The sequence below is a fragment of the Harmonia axyridis genome, chromosome 6 (genome assembly GCF_914767665.1).
Source record: "Harmonia axyridis chromosome 6, icHarAxyr1.1, whole genome shotgun sequence".
NCBI lineage: Eukaryota > Metazoa > Arthropoda > Insecta > Coleoptera > Coccinellidae > Harmonia > Harmonia axyridis.
In genome coordinates this window covers 9,176,272-9,195,480 of record NC_059506.1, presented here as the reverse complement: position 1 = coordinate 9,195,480, position 19,209 = coordinate 9,176,272, and the positions used below count along the sequence as shown (strand labels likewise).

The 19,209-nt window shown below is 34.6% G+C and overlaps 1 protein-coding gene across 3 annotated transcripts in view; it reads right to left on the bottom strand.

The window, feature by feature from the left end:
- Positions 1–19,209, bottom strand: part of LOC123682870 (potassium voltage-gated channel protein Shaw) — a 300,148-nt gene that overhangs the window by 110,834 nt on the left and 170,105 nt on the right. For all 3 annotated transcript variants that reach the window (XM_045621678.1, XM_045621677.1, XM_045621676.1), the window contains exon 3: positions 3,998–4,210. In XM_045621678.1, the coding sequence (XP_045477634.1) occupies positions 3,998–4,206 (209 nt within the window). In that variant the 5' untranslated portion in view covers positions 4,207–4,210. The remainder of the gene's footprint in view (positions 1–3,997; positions 4,211–19,209) is intronic.

Here is a 19,209-nt window from a genome sequence, read left to right as displayed (position 1 = left end):
TTACCCTTAATCATTTCACTGACCACTCCACAGAACTAGAGTTGGCGATCGGGATCATCCTGACTCAGTTCTTAAGCTAATCGTATCTTATGAGGATAGGATTCATATTGTTTCAGGATTTTCGCAACCGCTCAGGAAATCCAGAACACTATCAGGTTGAGTAAAGTGAAAACGGCACCAGTACCGGACGGTATCACTAACTTGATGTTGCGAAACCTCCCTCGAAAAGTCGTAGTAGCACTGACGAATATAGCCAATGCAACGGTACGACTAAGGTACTTTCCGAAGGAATGGCAGAAAGCTAACGTGGTTTCAATCCACAAGGCCGGCAAAGCTGCTAAATTTCCGCAGAACTACCATCCCATCAGTCTTCTCTTGTGCATAGGGAAGATTATGGAAGCGGTCATTCTGAAATGATTGAAGACAATAACGAAAGAATAGAAGATCGTACAGTTGAAACCGTTCGGTTTTCAAAGCTCAAAGCCAATAATCCACTGTGCAAAAAGTGCTCCGAGTAGTGGAACAAATCACGGATGCAGCAAACAAGTTACAGGGGCTGTGTTTTTGGATGTAGCCAAAGCGTTTGATAAAGTATGGCACAAAGGACTGCTATGCAAACTGCTTGCGGCAGGTTTCCCATTCTCCATGGTCCAACTTTTAGCTTCTTACTAGCATTCTCACAAGTTAAGAGCCAGAGTTGACGGAGTGTTGTCATCAGAGAAGTCTCTTTCAGCCGGAGTTCCGCAAGTATCTCTGCTGTCTCCAATATTGTTCACAATATATGTATCCAACTTGCAAAAACAGAGAAAACCTCCATGGCGACACCTCCATTCTCGCTAGTTCTTGGTGTCCAAAAATGGCAACGGAGTACCTACAAGAAGCAATCTTCAGACTTCAATCTTGGTTTGCTCGATGGAGAATTGAAGAAGAGCGAATCCGTTTTTTTCAACCGAAAAAAAAAGATCTCTAAGGACACGTAGTAATGTTCGGTAGGAGGATCGAATGAAAAAACGAGGCCAAGAATCTGGGAGTGATACTTGACAAGAAGCTCACTTGGAAACAACACGTCACATCAGCTGTGATGAGGAGAAAAACAGCAGCGGCAGCGTTGCAACCGCTACTTTGCAAAAGCAGCAAAATGTCTCTTTTCAACAAGATTCTTCTCTATAAGTCCACCATTCGGGCGGTCATGTCTTACGCATGCCCGGCTTGGGGATACGGCGCAAAGATCCATTTGCAGAGACTTCAAGTCATTCAGAATACGATCCTGAGACGAGCCGTAAATGCACCATGGTTTGTCAGCAACGTACAGATACATAAAGACCTGCAAATACCTTTCCTAGACGACCATCTGAAAGATCTGAGCGTGAAGACCTTCAGTAAAATGAAAAATCACGCAAACTCTGTTATAAGAAAGCTTGCAACTATGATAAAAGAGCCCCTCTGAAACATGAAAGGCCGAAGATGGCACTTCCCTAGGAAATGAGTAATAAAGACAAACTCTTACTGGCACAGAGATTGTGTAATGATAACACACACCTTCTGAGTTGTATATTGCCATTTGCTAGAACAGTTCAAAATAGCTCACCAGAGGTGAATTATATTGAGATTCAGCAGTAAAAGGCTAATAGCCTGACTGCAAAAGAGAAAGATGTTCCAGATTCCAAGTGTTACAGGATTCTCATGATTGTTTTGAGTGAAACAACAGATACATCGGACAGTTAACTAGTACTCAAGGTCAGATCCATTGCTACATGACCTTAGACTGCCACTTCCTTCGCTTCGTCTCTTTCATGCACCTTCTTTTTGTTTCCGACTGAATAAGTAGCGCCAAATTTGGCAACCAGTTGCACAACATAAGCAGCGGATACATTTTTTCCAGGATGTTGTTCGTTGAATAAAGCCGCAGTTGAATAAAAGCGCAGAGTCGTTATTTCTAAAAATCAATTTTATCATTTTTACCCTTTCTCTGCTGAATACACCATTCAAATCCTACTACAAATAATAATAAAAAGCTACAGGGTATAAATATATATATATAAATGTATAATCCGTCTATTAGGAATAATATATTTTTGGATGAAAAATTAACAACATAACGACCAAATACCTTTGAAATGTGTCGGATGCGAATAATTTTCTCGAGATAAATTCCACATATCCTGTTTCACTATTTTCGATGTCATTCCATTATCGATGGACATTTTGAAGCCAATTATAAAAGCATATGGAAAGTTTTGATATTTCATCATTGATTTTCTTGCACTGATTATTGAAACATCGTGAAATTCCAAAGCCAATTATAAAAGCGTATGGAAAGTTGTGATATTTCATTATTGATTTTCTTTCACTGATTATTGAAACATCGTAATTCGTGAAATTCCGAAGCTAATTATAAAAGCGTATAGAAAGTTAAGATATTTCATCATTGATTTTCTCTCGGATTTTCTTGCACTGATTTTTGAAACATCTTGAAATTTCAAATCTAATTATAAAAGTGTAAGGAACGTTATGATATTCCATCATTGATTTTTTTGAACTAATTATTGAAACATGGGAATTTCAAAGATTTTTCATTATTGATTTTCAAGTTATGATATTTCATAATCTCTTTTCTTCAACTGATTTTTCGACTATTCGTAGAATTTTAAGCAAGTTATTAATGCCTTAGATAGTTTTTGTCGTTATTGATAATGCATTATTGATTTTCTTACACTGAATAGTTGATATATCATCAATTTGTATGACATTTTGGTGCGGATATTCCGAGTGATTTGTTTTTGTTGTTGTTTTAGTTGAAAATCATTTGCGCATTCGCCTGAGATCACGAAACACAACTAGTCTACGCTATTTTGCCTTTTGACAAAGACCCCGTGCTTTGTTTCACATTAGACCAAATGCTTGGTTGATTACATGCAGCCACTAGGTACGTTGTGCTTGAGTTATTTACTACATTATTGAATTACTGCCTACAGTTGTCAGCGCAGTAGTTATTGAGTATTGTTCTGCTACCTCAATTTCGACTTTAATAATAGAGGTCTACAGATGCCTCAACAGATGCTGTATAATCTGGATGAGTAAACAGTTGAGAGTTTCGGTCTTTTTTTAAATCCAACATTTCTTGATAGGTTGATTATATTGAAAGTAGTCAGTCTACTTCGACTTAAATTTGAATCTACCTGGGGCCCATTGAACATATCTTTTTTCTTGATATTGAATATTTATGTGCGATTGCGCACTCAACTTCGGAACCGCATAATCTGAATAGCAATTTGGTAATTATAATACCAGATCTGTATCAGGAAAAATATCCCGTAGAGAAAGGACCTATCACTATTTGTAGGTATTGAGTAAAGGTCATAAATTGAACAATCTCTGAATCGTCAATGTTCAACCAGTTTCTCATTGAAATATATTTGAAAATATAAGTCAAAAGAGACCTAGAGAATGTGAATAATAGTTCAGACAAAAAATAATTCACCATGATATTTCCACAGTTCTGATTCAGATTATCGGAATAGATTGACGCCCAAAAGGGTACTTTTGTGTCATTTTTTCTAATTTGAAATCCTTTCCTACGTGACAATAAATGTCACAATAAATAAAATTGGATATTTATGATTTTTATGTATAGCACAATACAAGATGATGAATCCAACAGCAATTTATAATTATATTATTAAACAGAAAATCCATAACTTAAATTCTCCTACTTGATGATTTTGTAATTATAAAGATTTTATTATTTTGTCCAAGCACTGTTTACCATCACTTCCAAACAACAAAGGAAAATATTAAAATTATTTCGCAGTTGGTTGAGTTATTCAAATAATATATGAACTCCTATTAAAAATTCGTATCTAGTTTAGACAATAGTTTTTTTGATTTTTGTCGTCAACATAAACATCTATACATAAATAACGAACATTGATGCCATGTAGAATGTAAATAATAAATTACCGGAAACTACCTCTTGAATACCTTTCATCTTGCTCACCTGTAGTAGTTGAGCACTTGAGCAAACACTCCAGGATGCCTATCGAAGAAATACTCATTCAGAATTGGATCGTAGTTTGCTAGAGCCTCCGTTAGCCTGGAGAGTCTGGTCGCTGGAATTTTTTTCAGAGTTGCTTTGTAAGTTTCGTGTCTAATGCCTCCGACGTTCAGGACTACGCGGTTCTCCGCGTCCATGTTTATGAGGTTCATATCCCTGAAAGAAAAATTTATTGTCAAATTTCGAATATTTGATATGAAATAATTCTTTCTCGAGATTGTTTGGAATGAAAATTCATCAACATTAATAAAAGCTAACAAAAACCCAAGAAAAACAAACAACAAAATGTAATTACACATATTGTACCAACCATGGTTACAAATCCTCAAGCTCTAATGTATACTACTTATCAGATTGTCACAGGCTCACAGGCATAATAAAAATCTGAAAACTTATCACATTCATCGATAGAATTGTAAAAGTGTCAAAATTGAAAGTCACTGGGCATTTAAGTTGCAGTTATAAATATTCAACTGGGCTTGTTATTGACAAAAAAAAAATATATGGAGAGAAAAAATTTTTGGATTTTATTGTATGACTGATTTTTCATTGTTAGGTCCAGATTAATTGGCCCTGAAGATGGCCATGTAAATGACCGAAAGCTAGGCTAAATTCAATGAAGAACTTAATAAGATCGTTAAGTGACTTTATACCCAATACATTATTCATTTGATCTTGTTACAAAGTCGATAATTCTTTTCTTGCAAAATGGATGTTTATTTTATTTTTAAGAGGAAGTTATTCCATTAACGATTGGAAACGATATCAACCAAATGATCGCCTCAGCTACGGTTGCAGCCTTGGTTGTAGCACCATATCTTTCACATGAAATTCACCATGACCAATTCGCTCATTTGCGGTTGTTAAGATAACTTCACGAATTCCATCTCTAAGGTCTTATAACGATTGAGGATTGACTAGCATTGTCAAAAACATTATTTTTTACGTAGCTCAAAAAAAAGGCGAATGTGTTAAATTGCAAGATCTCGGCGGCCAATTACGATTAACTTTTCAAGAAATAACATGACCAGAAAACTTTTCTTGCAAAATTTCGATTGTTTCGTTGCTTGTGTTGCGAGTAGCGCTGTATTGTTGAAAATAAACATTATCCACAATATCTTCCTATTCCGAGCCAAAAAAAAAACATTTATCATAGCTAGGAGGCCCAATCGATTCAATAACAGTTTCACCAGTCTCGTTTTCGAAAAAGTAGGGTCCAACCACGCCACAGTCTACAGCAGTAATATTCCCAGCTGTGTTTTAGGGAAGCACGCATTATCGACTCCTCAAATGACTAACTTATTCCAACAGCTCAACTTTTTTTACCAGTTTCACTATTGTCGGCCAAGAAGGTTGCACACGACGACACGCTCTAGTTTTGCGAACTGAATATACAAAATTTTCAGCATATAAATAGTAGTTTATTTTAACAATTTCAATGCGTCGTTGAAGCGCGTCAATAATGTCAAGAAATTATAGCTTCAAAAGTTATAGGTACTCAGATAGCAGGCCATTTAAAATTAAACCTCTTGTTGGTAAACTTTTTATATTTCGCTAGCTAGATTTTTGAGCGTTGAAAACTATATATCTATTTTTTTGTCGCTTATCCAGTCGGTGTTTTATTGGTTAGGAAGAAAGTTTTATATTCAATTAGCCAACTCTATTTACCTCGAATTCCTTATTCCATCATCGTCTTAAGTAGTTTATAATATGGGATACTATCAAAAGCCTCAGCTCTTGCCAAGGCTTTGATATTTTCAAGAAACGCAGCAAAATACTTCTTTGAACCATTCATGACCCTAATGGAATTCTCCAGAAGATTAAATACCGCATTTCGTGAAATTATGTTTCTCAATTTTTCGAATGTATTCTCGAATGATTAAACGAAAAAACTGATTCTGAATTTTGTTGACAGTCTTTGATGGCCAGCTTTAAACACTGGATTGAGTATATGTTGGTATTATTCGCAATTATCAGGAATTATTCCAGTAATAACATTGATTGATAATGTGTATTGTGGGTTTCCTTATGTAGTAAGGAATAATTCCTTACTACATAAGGAATTATTCATTATAGTCCATGAAGAAACTTTGTCAGATCCTGGAAAACACTTTCTTCATGGCCATGCCATAGGAGTGGGTTGGCTGAAATTTCTGTTGCTATCGTCAGATATGGCAATTAGTTATACCGAATGTGTAAATCATTATTAATAATACAAGTATATAAGGCATCGATGTCCCTCCATGAGTTCAAAATTCTAAAACGGGCCACGAAGAGGAATGTTTTTGGCATTGAAAAATGTGAGTTGGCAGAACAGTTTTTTTCATCACAAATTTGACAGACTATAATTGTCAAAAACAAAAAATAGTAGTGAAAGTAATGAAGGCTCAATAGGGTGTAAAAGCTGCTCCCTCTAAGAAATAGTATGAAATAAATTTTGTAAATTTTTTTTTTTGTCAATCCATAGCAGGAGAGTTCCGAATACTAACATACAGGGTGTCCCGTAAAGACCACGTCAAACCGAGGGAGAATGTAGATCAAAGGATAACCCACCTGCTATGACAAAATTGTCATTACTGTTTTCGAGATATTTTTTTTTTGGAAAATAATGAATTTCTGCCCCTTTCAATAGTTTTGTCCTTACGGTTGGTACAATTAAACACTTTCTTGGTTAATTTTTTCAGTAAAATATTGCTGAAGAATGATTTTAACGGGACACCCTGTATAATAGTAAAATATAACTCGATTTTGTTATACATGGTATGACAGGAAGGAACGGATTTGCCACAGAATTAGAAAAACTAATGTTTCTGTGTGAGTTTTTTTTTAATTTTATATTTATATCAAGCTATATATTCTTTGGTACATTTATACCAACATTAGAAGGTAGAATTAATTTGAATGAAGGATATGATGCCGTTTCAAATTTGATATCAAAGGGCAAGCTGGTCGAAGAACTTACCATGAAGCGTAAGATTAATTCATTTTATTATTTTCAAGAAAGCAAGCGTACCTAAAAGGAAAGCATAAAGAGACAAAACATCGGAAGATCTTTTGTTGCTAGTGGTGTTCGCAATTTTGAATGGAAAGCAATCTGTTAAAAAAACAGCACTTGATTTCAACATTCCTAAAAATACCCTTGCCAGGTTCCTTTATATAAATGGTATCAGAAAAGGACTTGGAGAAGAAAATATAAATATGTATTTATAATATTTCATAGTTAGCCAATAAATCAAGTTTTTAGCCTAAAAACGTTGAATCAGCTGAGCTCAATAGAGTTTATTGAATGTATTTTCATGAATAAACTCTCTTATTATTATTATTATAACACTGTACTGTACGGTTTTTTTGGTCTCCTGTGAAATTGTTCAAAATGGACTTAGCAGATTTACACTCTTAGCCGACGATATGGGATACTATCAAAAGCCTCAGCTCTTGCCAAGGCTTTGATATTTTCAAGAAACGCAGCAAAATACTTCTTTGAACCATTCATGGCCCTAATGGAATTCTCCAGAAGATTAAATACCGCATTTCGTGAAATTATGTTTCTCAATTTTTCGAATGTATTCTCGAATGATTAAACGAAAAGACTGATTCTGAATTTTGTTGATAGTCTTTGATGACCAGCTTTAAACACTGGATTGAGTATATGTTGGTATTATTCGCAATTATCAGGAATTATTCCAGTAATAACATTGATTGATAATGTGTATTGTGGGTTTCCTTATGTAGTAAGGAATTATTCATTATAGTCCATGAAGAAACTTTGTCAGATCCTGGAAAACACTTTCTTCATGGCCATGCCATAGGAGTGGGTTGGCTTAAATTTCTGTTGCTATCGTCAGATATGGCAATTAGTTATACCGAATGTGTAAATTATTATTAATAATACAAGTATATAAGGCATCGATGTCCCTCCATGAGTTCAAAATTCTAAAACGGGCCACGAAGAGAAATTTTTTTGGCATTGAAAAATGTGAGTTGGATGAACAGTTTTTTTCATCACAAATTTGACAGATTATAATTGTCAAAAACAAAAAATAGTAGTGAAAGTAATGAAGGCTCAACAGGGTGTAAAAGCTGCTCCCTCTAAGAAATAGTATGAAATAAATTTTGTAAATTTTTTTTTTTTTGTCAATCCATAGCAGAAGAGTTCCGAGTACTAACATACAGGGTGTCTCGTAAAGACCACGTCAAACCGAGGGAGAATGTAGATCAAAAGATAACCCACCTGCTATAACAAAATTGCCATTACCGTTTTCGAGATATTTTTTTTTTTTGGAAAATAATGAATTTTTGCCCCTTTCAATAGTTTTGTCCTTACGGTTGGTACAATTAAACACCTTCTTGGTTAATTTTTTCAGTAAAATATTGCTGAAGAATGATTTTAACGGGACACCCTGTATAATAGTAAAATATAACCATGAAATTTGTGTGAATCTGAGATATTATAGCACGATTTTGTTATACATGGTATGACAGGAAGGAACGGATTTGCCACAGAATTAGAAAAACTAATGTTTCTGTGTGAGTTTTTTTTTAATTTTATATTTATATCAAGCTATATATTCTTTGGTACATTTATACCAACATTAGAAGGTAGAATTAATTTGAATGAAGGATATGATGCCGTTTCAAATTTGATATCAAAGGGCAAGCTGGTCGAGGAACTTACCATGAAGCGTAAGATTCATTCATTTTATTATTTTCAAGAAAGCAAGCGTACCTAAAAGGAAAGCATAAAGAGACAAAACATTGGAAGATCTTTTGTTGCTAGTGGTGTTCGCAATTTTGAATGGAAAGCAATCTGTTAAAAAAACAGCACTTGATTTCAACATTCCTAAAAACACCCTTGCCAGGTTCCTTTATATAAATGGTATCAGAAAAGGACGTGGAGAAGAAAATATAAATATGTATTTATAATATTTCATAGTTAGCCAATAAATCAAGTTTTTAGCCTAAAAACGTTGAATCAGCTGAGCTTAACGGATTATTAATTCAAATTTATATTATGAGACTAGTTTTTTATTTGTCATTCAGATGTGTTTTTTAGGTGTTTATTGTTTGAATAATTCATTGACATTACTTTTTTTCTGCTTTATTTATTTATCTAGGTCATCTTGAACTTCATGAATTACAATTTTGAAGAACTTTGGAGAAGCCAAATCCGAAGCATTTTCACTAAGTTTGGCTACAGAACAATTTCAGTTTTTATTATATCTTAAAAAAAAATGTTCGGAAAAATGGGTCAACTAGCCCCTATTTCTCCTGAGACACGTTGTTAAGGAGTAATGTTTATCACCTTTTCATTGTGAATCATGCATATTTCAAATTTCTCTGGATCGTTCAATAACCACTGAAAATTGTCATCATATCATCCATTGAAAATCCGAAGTTCATAATATGGCAGTATGTCAACCGTGGAAATCCTAAAATTATCACACACAACGGAATAAAACGTACGACACGTATTTACTGAAGTGAACTCCTGCGAAAATTACTACTTGAGCTCACAAAGGAGTCCTCAAAGTCGATAACTAAAAGAACCCACCCAATTAGTTCACTCCAGTGTTGTTGAAACGTCGTATCTGATAAGGCCATTCGTGACAGCGTTCGAAGCCATAGGCATGGTTACCTCCAATATTCCGAATGAAGACAAAGAGCCAATTAAGCCATTTTATAGTTACAAAGAGATGCTTGTCCTTATTGAGGTGAGAGCTTAACTGATCAGTTTAGCCTCATACAGAGATCTATTGAATTGATATGAATTATATTTACTGTTTTCAACGTAAACTTCTTTGGACAAATATTTTTCGGACGACTTTTGTTGGTTACCGCATTTGTAACAGCCAAATCGGCTGTTCTACAGTTCCAAAAAGCCTGGTAAATCACCAGGCTTTTTGGATTTTTCTTCCTCAGAAGAATCGATATCGCTCATTCCTGAATTATATTATAGGTAATAATAAGAATACTTTATTCATCCAGTCAGACAAAAATGTATAGGATAAGTCAAAGAAAAAAAAATCAAAATAGAAAACTATTCACAAAAATCAGAAAAATATTCGGGTACAGAATAATAACATTTCCTGACTAACATAATATTAATTGTTTTTTTAAATTCATTCAACTTCAGACTTCGCAAAGATTTAGGTAAGTGATTAAAATTTTTATACACTGATACAATGGTGAAAATTTGAATCTAGAAGTATTATGTTTTGGTATACAAAATAATCCCTCATTTCTTGTACTGTAGCTATGAAAGCTCGAAAGTTGGTCATGTTACATTCGTTTTCTTTGGTATAAATCAAACATTTGAAAATGAAAATCGTGGCCAGAGTGAGGAGACCATTTTCAATGTAATCTGGTCTACAGGAGCCTCTCGGCGCGATATTAAATATCATACGCAGAAACCTCTTCTGCAGAACAAAAACTCTGCCAATGTCCGATGAATCACCCCAGAGCAGGATGTTATAAGATTGGTGACTATGAACTAAGCTGTAATAGATGCTCTGGAGGGATCACAAACGAACTCTACCTATGGCAATGTAACAGCTATTGAGTTTTTTGCAAACAGCATCAACATGAATCCTTCAATTCAAGTGGGAATCGATGTGGATCCCAAGAAACTTGGTATGCTCTGCAGATAGAACAACTTTATCCAAATAGCGTACAACCAATCTGTGTTCATTGATTCTTAGTGCGAAATGAACGCATTCAGTTTTAGCAATATTGATCATGATTGAATTGAAACAACATCAATCAACAAAGCACTGGACTAATAGACTACACAACCTGTATAACTCGTCAAAGGTCTGTGCAGAAACTATTGCTGAGGTGTCAACGGCGAATAGAATTATTCTCACTCCGGTTGAAAGAACGTGGGTAGATTGATTGCTTGAATTATAAAATACTTCTGGCTCGAAGTACCTTGTGGTGTTATGTGGATTGATTGCTTGATTCGGCTTCAGTAACTTGTGGTGTTTATGCTTGATTTGGTTGTTTTGGATGTAAGAAAATACGTATGATTTTTACTTAATATATTAACACAAACACTGTATAAAATTATAATATTAATAACTTGTGAATACTTGTACATGTAATGAATGTTGAGTTACTGATTGCCAGTATATTATGTTGACTGGGTGAATATTGAATTATAACTGGTAATGGTGAATTGTCACTGTGAATAGTGAATAACTGCAAGCCCTCTCTGGTGGTGGGGCAATGGTGGGAGAAAGCACCGAAGCAGGATTCTTCTTCTTCCTCTGTAAGCCTTAACATCGCGGCCACCTTGAAAGGTTGACTTTCAATAAAGGATTTTCATGACCTTCCTATTGTCAGGAGACAGGTAATGACTTGATTCTTGTTAGATATTAAACCTCCATTGACAGGGGACTGATTATTGTCCACTCCTGGATGAAGATCCGCTATTCTTCCCAAACGCCATTGATGTTGTGCAATCTGCTGTGGTCTTGGATATCTTCAAAGGTGTATAGGGAATTTCTGTGAATTCCTTCGTTGTGCAACCATCAATGTGTCATCCACAAGGAAATGTTTAGGTGTAAAGGGGGGTAAGTCATTAGGATCGGAAGACAATGAGGTAATAGGACGTGAGTTGAGCACAGTTTCAATCTGACAAATAACTGTATATAAACCTTCAAAAGTGAGATGAGTGTTTTTAACAAATCGAAAGTAAAAGATAGTTTGCAAAGTTTTCAATTTTTTGTTGAAATCATATTTCCAAAAAGTTCAATAAGAACAACCTCAGTTATGAAATAAACAAATATATGATATGCCTTTACCAATTTCCTAGATCTCAATTGAACAGCTTTAATACTAATGGGATCTGCAAAGTCAATACCAATAATAGAAAATTGACCTTACGGAATGAGCCTTGAAGTAATATAGTGTTGCAAAAGATTATTTTCAGAATTGACAATTGTGAAAGTGTATGATTTTTTGAATTTCCGCTATGTGATTACCGACAAGTGTTCTCTTTAGAGAACGGATATTCAATGTTTCCGTACAAATCTTAAAATAAATTTAATCGGAATTTGGACTCCGAATAAATCCTAATGGGTTTATAATATCATTATGTTTATCGAATATGAGAAGATTTTCTGATTTTGAAATTTCGATGAGTTTTTTCTTGTCTTGTACTTTCAAGTTTCCAAAAATTTTGATGTTGTTCATTATTGTTATTATTTAAATTGCAAAGGACGGGTGAATTCAAATGCCTTGCGTAATTAATTGGGCCTGAAACGATCCAACCTAGTTTGGTATTCTGTAATGTGGGGCAGTTACGATTGGTTTTAATTTGTCCAGAGCATAAGATATCGAAAAATATACTAGCACCCAACAATACATCAATAGAGCCGGATTTGTTAAAGGAATCGTCAGCTAGGGTAATGTTGTCTGGCAGATTTAAATTTGAAATGTCGAAAGAATTTTGAGGCATATGATTAGTAATTCTACTAACAACTGAAAATTTGTCTTTGTTTGATATTTTCGATTATTTGAAATAAATGATGTCTCTAATCTTCCTTGACTATGACTTGTGGTACCATTTATACCGATAACTGGGAGATTTATTTTAGAAACTTTGAGATTAAGTTTTTTGGCTAAAGATGAAGGTATAAAAGAAGAAGATCCCGGCAATTTGTAGCACAAATCATCATCTTTCTCAGATTGGAGAGCAGATCATTCATAAAAAGTAAGAATAGAAGTTGTCCCAGGACTGAAGCCTGAGGGACACCCAAATTCACCGCACGTTCATCTGAGAATGAACTGCCGACTCTAACGATCCTAGATCCGCCCTCAAGATAGCTGGAAATCCATCTCAAAAACACACCTCTGAAACCCACACTGTAGCATTTGTCGACTAAAAATTGGAAGGCGTGAATGTCGAATGCCCGAGACAGGTCAAAAAACAATTCCGCGACAAACAATTATTATCCAGGCATTCATAAACGAACTCAAAAAAATAGAGAGCTCCGGATTCGGTTGAGCGGCCTGTTCGAAAACCGTGATGTGCGGTGTCAAGTATCTGATATTTATCCAGGAAATTCATCATCCTGTTTAGGAAAAGAATTCGGTTAATTATTTCTGACTGTCTAATAACTTCAACAATCTAAAAGCAAGAAACTTTCATCACCAAGACAAATATTTCTACACAACATTGATATTGAAGCCACGAATGAATATTTTAATTTTTTGGACGATTATTTTGTAGTTTCTCTAAAGAGTGTGTTTATCGTGCAATGAACGCTATAATGTCGAATGTTAAGGACTTCCGATCTCGGACACTAATTGGAGTCATCGCTGCGCTCATCCTCCTTGAATATTCCTCCTTCTCGCAGTTGTTTTTAACAAATGTATTGTAACGGTTCAAAATCATATTCGTATCAAACATATATAATTGGTTCATTTTGAAAGCAAAAAGGATTTTCCTCTTCTCTTCCTCAGTCCATCTTGCGGAAATAATTGAAATCAATTAATGAATATGCAGAAATATATTTTATCAAATGAGTAACAATATGAATAAAAGACAGGTGGCGATCGGTGTCCATGGCTCTCTTAATTCTTATCTGATTGGTAGTCGATAAGAAAGATTCCAGATTTTTCATTTCGTATTTCGTTGTTGACCTGAAAGGGATTTGCCAATTAGAAATATAAAATTACCGTTTTAGAACAAGAAATTATTGTCGTTTCGTTCAGTAACATTCAGATATCGTCCAAATTCATAAGAACCCTTTTTATATTAAAAGGTGAGTCTCGTAAGACTATTATGTTTTTTGTTACATGTGAGAATTGTAATTTTTAGGGTTTTCCTACCGGAGGTTTAGGAATTATCGATCTACTACAGTAAAGTCTCGATTACGAAATCTACGTCAGGACTGTTGATTTTACTTACCTGATTGCATCAATCATCATATATGTACCTGTAGAATTCCTGGAACTGCTGCTACCGCTATTTTGTTTCGTTCGTTCTTCTAACATCAAGGCCAGTATTAAACAAAACTGTGATAACTTTTAACTGCGAATTCCTGAACATCAAGGAAAAGTTTGGTGTACTTATTTCGAAACTGAGTGTGTGAACTACCTACGTGCCTTCTCGTAGAAACTACTAACCCTATATGAACATTATACTATTTCTTGCCAGAATATCAACGTTTCATTAATTCATTATCACCTAAATAATGAACCATACATAACTGCTTGTTTCTTGATTTTCAAACAGTTTAATAATCTTAGTTAATTTGAGCTAAATCAAGTGGCGCCCATTTTTTATAGTTAAAGTATTATAGTGTCTCAAAAATTATAGACCCACGACCTGAATGCTCTCTGGCGAACAGCTGCCGTTCGCATTGGTGTAACGTAGTGAAAATTACGTGACAGTATGGAGCAAAAATTATTTCCAAAGAATTGAAGAGAGCGCTAGTGGTTCCTATCTATAAAGGAGGAAACATCAACCTCCCTCAAAATTATAGATCCATATCAATCCGATTCTGATTATATGTGTATTTGAATATTTGAAGTCATAATAAAGAAAAGATTGGTTGGGTTCTTTGATAAAAACAAAATGTTCTCGAAACATCAACATGGTTTCAGGAAGGTAAAATCAGTAATATCGGCAATGTGGGAAGTTATCAAGAAGAGTACTACTGCTTGGGATAGTCACGAAATAGTTAAATTGATCTGCATCGACTTGACAAAGGCTTTTGACACCGTCGATCATGACATTTTACTCGAGAAGCTGGAATATTATGGTGTTAGAAGGCTATCTCTTGATCTGATATCATCGTATCTGGCAGACAGAAAGCAACAGATAGCGTCGGGAGATCGAAGTTCGGCTGTCGGAGACATTTTCTGCTAGACCCATCCTCATGAGGTGCTTCCTAAGGCGATAATGTGAATCCAATGAGGAGGTGTAGATACTTCTTGTAGCAGGTTTCGAAGAAACTGTTTGGAATGATGAGTGTTTCTCTTTCGGTTTTTTTCTTCCTCTGACACTCTTTCTTGTAGGTACATTTGTCAAAGATTCTGATAATGAGTACCAAAACTTGAAATGAATTCTTTTAATTTTCTTTCAGTACCACATAGAAACATGAAATGAATTATTATTTGTGGTCGGTTAATTGAAAAATCTTGGTTTGTCGCTTTGGAAATGTTTGGAAGAAGTGTTTGACATAGAAAATTACATTTATCGGCATAACGGCATAACCTAATGATGTCAAAAAATATAACTGAAAAAGTATAATGTTTCCTGAAGAACCGATCATCACCTCACTAGAACAGTTTATCGCTTAGTGGTTTCAACAAAAAGGCACTACAAGTCACACAGCCACCGAAACAATGAATTTTTTGCAAACCAAATATCCCGATCGCATAATTCGAGTGGCTAGATCGATCGTGTGATTCAACAACGCTATGTAGATTAATTTTATGGGATTATATCTAGCTCAAAAAAAAAATTACGGGGAGGGAGGTCCGTTGACAGGAGCTCTAGAAAAGTTTTCGATCAATCAAAATAATAATAATAATAATAAAATAGAAAAAGTTGAGACTATCTCCGGTAAAATTGGAAACCAGTATTTTTGAAAAATTTTCGTGATAAGGGGCGGTTGTCCGGACCCTATCGGACCCTCTCTCTGGCTACAGCCTTGGTCAATCAAATCGGTTGCAGCCTTAAAACTCAAAATTCGTGAAATGACTTTGATCAAACAATCAACATCTGTAACCGTGTTCGTGATGGACATTCATCAGATATCATTTTCCTCTAATAATTGCCAAACATAACTCTTAATACAATAAAAATTTGAATTATTATTATTTATTTTTTATGTTGATTTACAAAACAAAGTTCTAGTTAAAAAACCCTGTATACAGAAATTTAAAATGAATGTTCCCTTCTAATTGTCCTGAAGTCATCAACACCGAGTCGAGTTGAAAACACCACTTACATCAAATGAATATTTGAAATCACAATTTATCATTTTCGATTGAACAAACAAATTCAGGGGTGATTATAGAAGCCATTAAATTTGTATGCACAAGAAATCTACCACCGAAAGCAAGGAGGTCATGCAAGTTTATTCTACTTATCGGGTCCTGACATGTAATATGATAGTATTGACCAAACAGACCATGTAACAAAGGGGCGACGTGCCCCATAAACTGTACGCCATGCGCACCCGCATCTTACCACCGTTCTTTCAACGATTTCTTGGAAGCGTGAAGACATAAAATATGTCCCATTTTCAATGAGCGAATGGAAGGTGATGCATGATCTGCGTTCCATCAACCGGAAGGAATTGGATGGAAATTTTCGCAGATAATTTCGCTTCTAAAATGATATTGGGGAAGATTTAACTCTAATTCAAATATTTTGTATAAGATTACATGGTATGATTTGGAATGAGAAACACTGAAATGTTAAATAAGGTTCATTATTGCCTCATATAAAATCATTCAAGTCAATCAAAAAAGAAGTTAACAAAATGACAGAAAAATACTGACGTGTAATAAGATCCTTCTGAGCGCTGTTCCTTAATGCGTATTCGTATTATACAGGGTGTCCCAAATTCGATGCTCATTAGAAGAATCTGATGAGAATGAGACTTGAGAAGGAAAGATCTTCAATCTCTTTTTTCAAAATGATGAAATATTAGAAAGCAGACCATTGATATCTTGATCCTCGAGTTACAGGGTGTTTCTGAAGAATGACTTTTTCAAATATTTCGCTATATCTTGGTTTCCGTTTCAGTAATTTTTATGGATTATATGATACACGCAAAATTTCAAAATTCTCAACAGGATTGATTTTCTCGGAAATATCGAGTATTTCCTTTCCAAAATTCATCTTTAATTTGATGATTTGTGTAATATGAACAATTTCATATACTGCTTGAAGCTTGACATTTTCATTTTCTATCTATTCCCAAAACCGCAACTCCTTCGATTTTGTTGTCACGGAAATATTAGGTTTTTTTTTTTATTCTTCTCTAGATACAATTGTTTTACCACTCACTCACTTCGTCACATTTTACATTTTTTAATAATTGATGATATTAAAAATGTAAATTCTGAAGAAGCTACTGTGTAGCGAAGCAATCGTAATTTATAAAATCAAAAAGTGAAGTAGTAGGTATATTCTAAAACAAGTTGCAGAATGGGCTCCTACTCCTACACGAATGCGAAATCCGAAAACGAGCGATGAAGGAGCAAGTTTTCGAACGCAAGAGTGTTGGAATTGCCTTTTGCAACGAGTATTAGACGATATTTTCTCTATTTCAGTTAAGCTTTGTGGAATATTGTCGAAATTCAATGAAAAACTAAAATTATACATCCTAGTGACTTTATTGTTGTATCTTGGCAGTTGGTGTGACGAAAATTGACGTTTCGAATTTTTAAATAATTCAAAACTACGCATTAAATTCATGAATTATGTCTGACGAAATCGATTCAACACCACCAGAATTAAGAAATATTGCGAATAATGCTGCAAATCATTTCACTATATCCAAATTATACATTATATTGACAATTATTGGCGTTTGTTGAAATTTGATAGATTGGAAGGCAGTAGAGACAACCACAAAACGAAAAATATAACTGAAAACGATTCTGTAATGAGTTCATTACAACACTGTTTTTAGAACTGTAAAGAACTCATTACGATACTGAAATAGAGAAATATAAGTACTGTCACTTTATTGTAGATTATAAATGAACTTCCATGAAATAAATACTGTGGCAATCCAGCGTTGTTTATGATGTATACTTATCATAATTGAGGCTAAAAAATGAAATGTTGCAGATTAGTTCAACCGCAAATGTATATTACTCCAAAGACGGAGAAGTTCCTAACTCCAAACAGAGCCAAAAAGGGAGACCAGAGTCAGAAATTTCACGACACTCCGCAGATCCATTCTAGTTGATAATAAAAACGGTCATATATTTTTCAATTTCGTACGGCATAGAATTGCGGTGATATTTTCATTTTCCGGTTATGATGGGAATTTAGGGTTTTATATTTCTTACGCAGTTTCTTCGGAATTTCTATCGCAACAGAACTCGAGATATCGCTTTTTTCGATGGCCGTTTCTTGAGAATACTTTTCTGGTTTATGTATTCAATTTTTATTATTTCCAATATTTATTTCAGGCTCGTGGGTTTTTCCGAATTTTTTATATTATTCCGATCGAATTGGAGTTAACTTGACAGACAACCAAGTAAATTGTTTTATTGAGTCATTTGCAAAAGATGAGTATTACGAATAAAAATTTTTTTCTTATTAAAATGAGCCCCTAGATATTTCTTATACTCATATGGTAATTCACTCTGATATGCTCATATAGTTCGTAGAGGTAAGGATTTTTCTAAACTATTGGTCTTGATTATACAACCCTATACGAGGAGGCGCTCCAACCTAAAGGATTAGAAAAGGAACATGATGACACCTCATTTTGTTTCAGCTTTGGATTTCCTTTTCAGAAATTTAACAATTAATTTAACAAGAAAACTATTTATCTTGTTTTCGTTAAGAAAAATACTAGGAAATCCATTCTAATTTAAAACTGCAAGATCAATTTTTTTGTGGTTACAGAAGTTAAGGTAAATAAAAAACACTTTCATTCAGAATTCGGATCAAATTTTTATTTGGATATAATGCATGGACTTAGCCATCATGTGTCGAATATACCATCATTTCCTAAATGTCCTCCGCATTATCACTTACGGGACTCGATATGCACAACATTTGGGCCTCTTTTATAGTACATTATGACGTATTTTGCATCTGGATTGCACATCAAGTTTGAATGACGGCTTTTTCCAGGGTCAATGACTGAAGTCAGTAACAATGTAAACCAGCAGAATTCTCGCATATGAGGCAGTGAAATCCTTATGTACCGGCTGAGAGAGCATTACATCCACAAAGAGTCACTGTTTGATGTGCAATTTGGTATGTTGGAGTGATTGGCTCATAAGTCTTTGAAAATGAAGAAGATGTCGCTCAAATCGTCGTTTCTCATTGCTTCAGTCAAGTGATTACCGATTTTTTCTGGCCGGAAACTAATGATATGGAAGACATGTTGTTTCAGTAAGTTGGTGTTACACAACATGACTTGTGTTGCGTTATAATAATAATAATA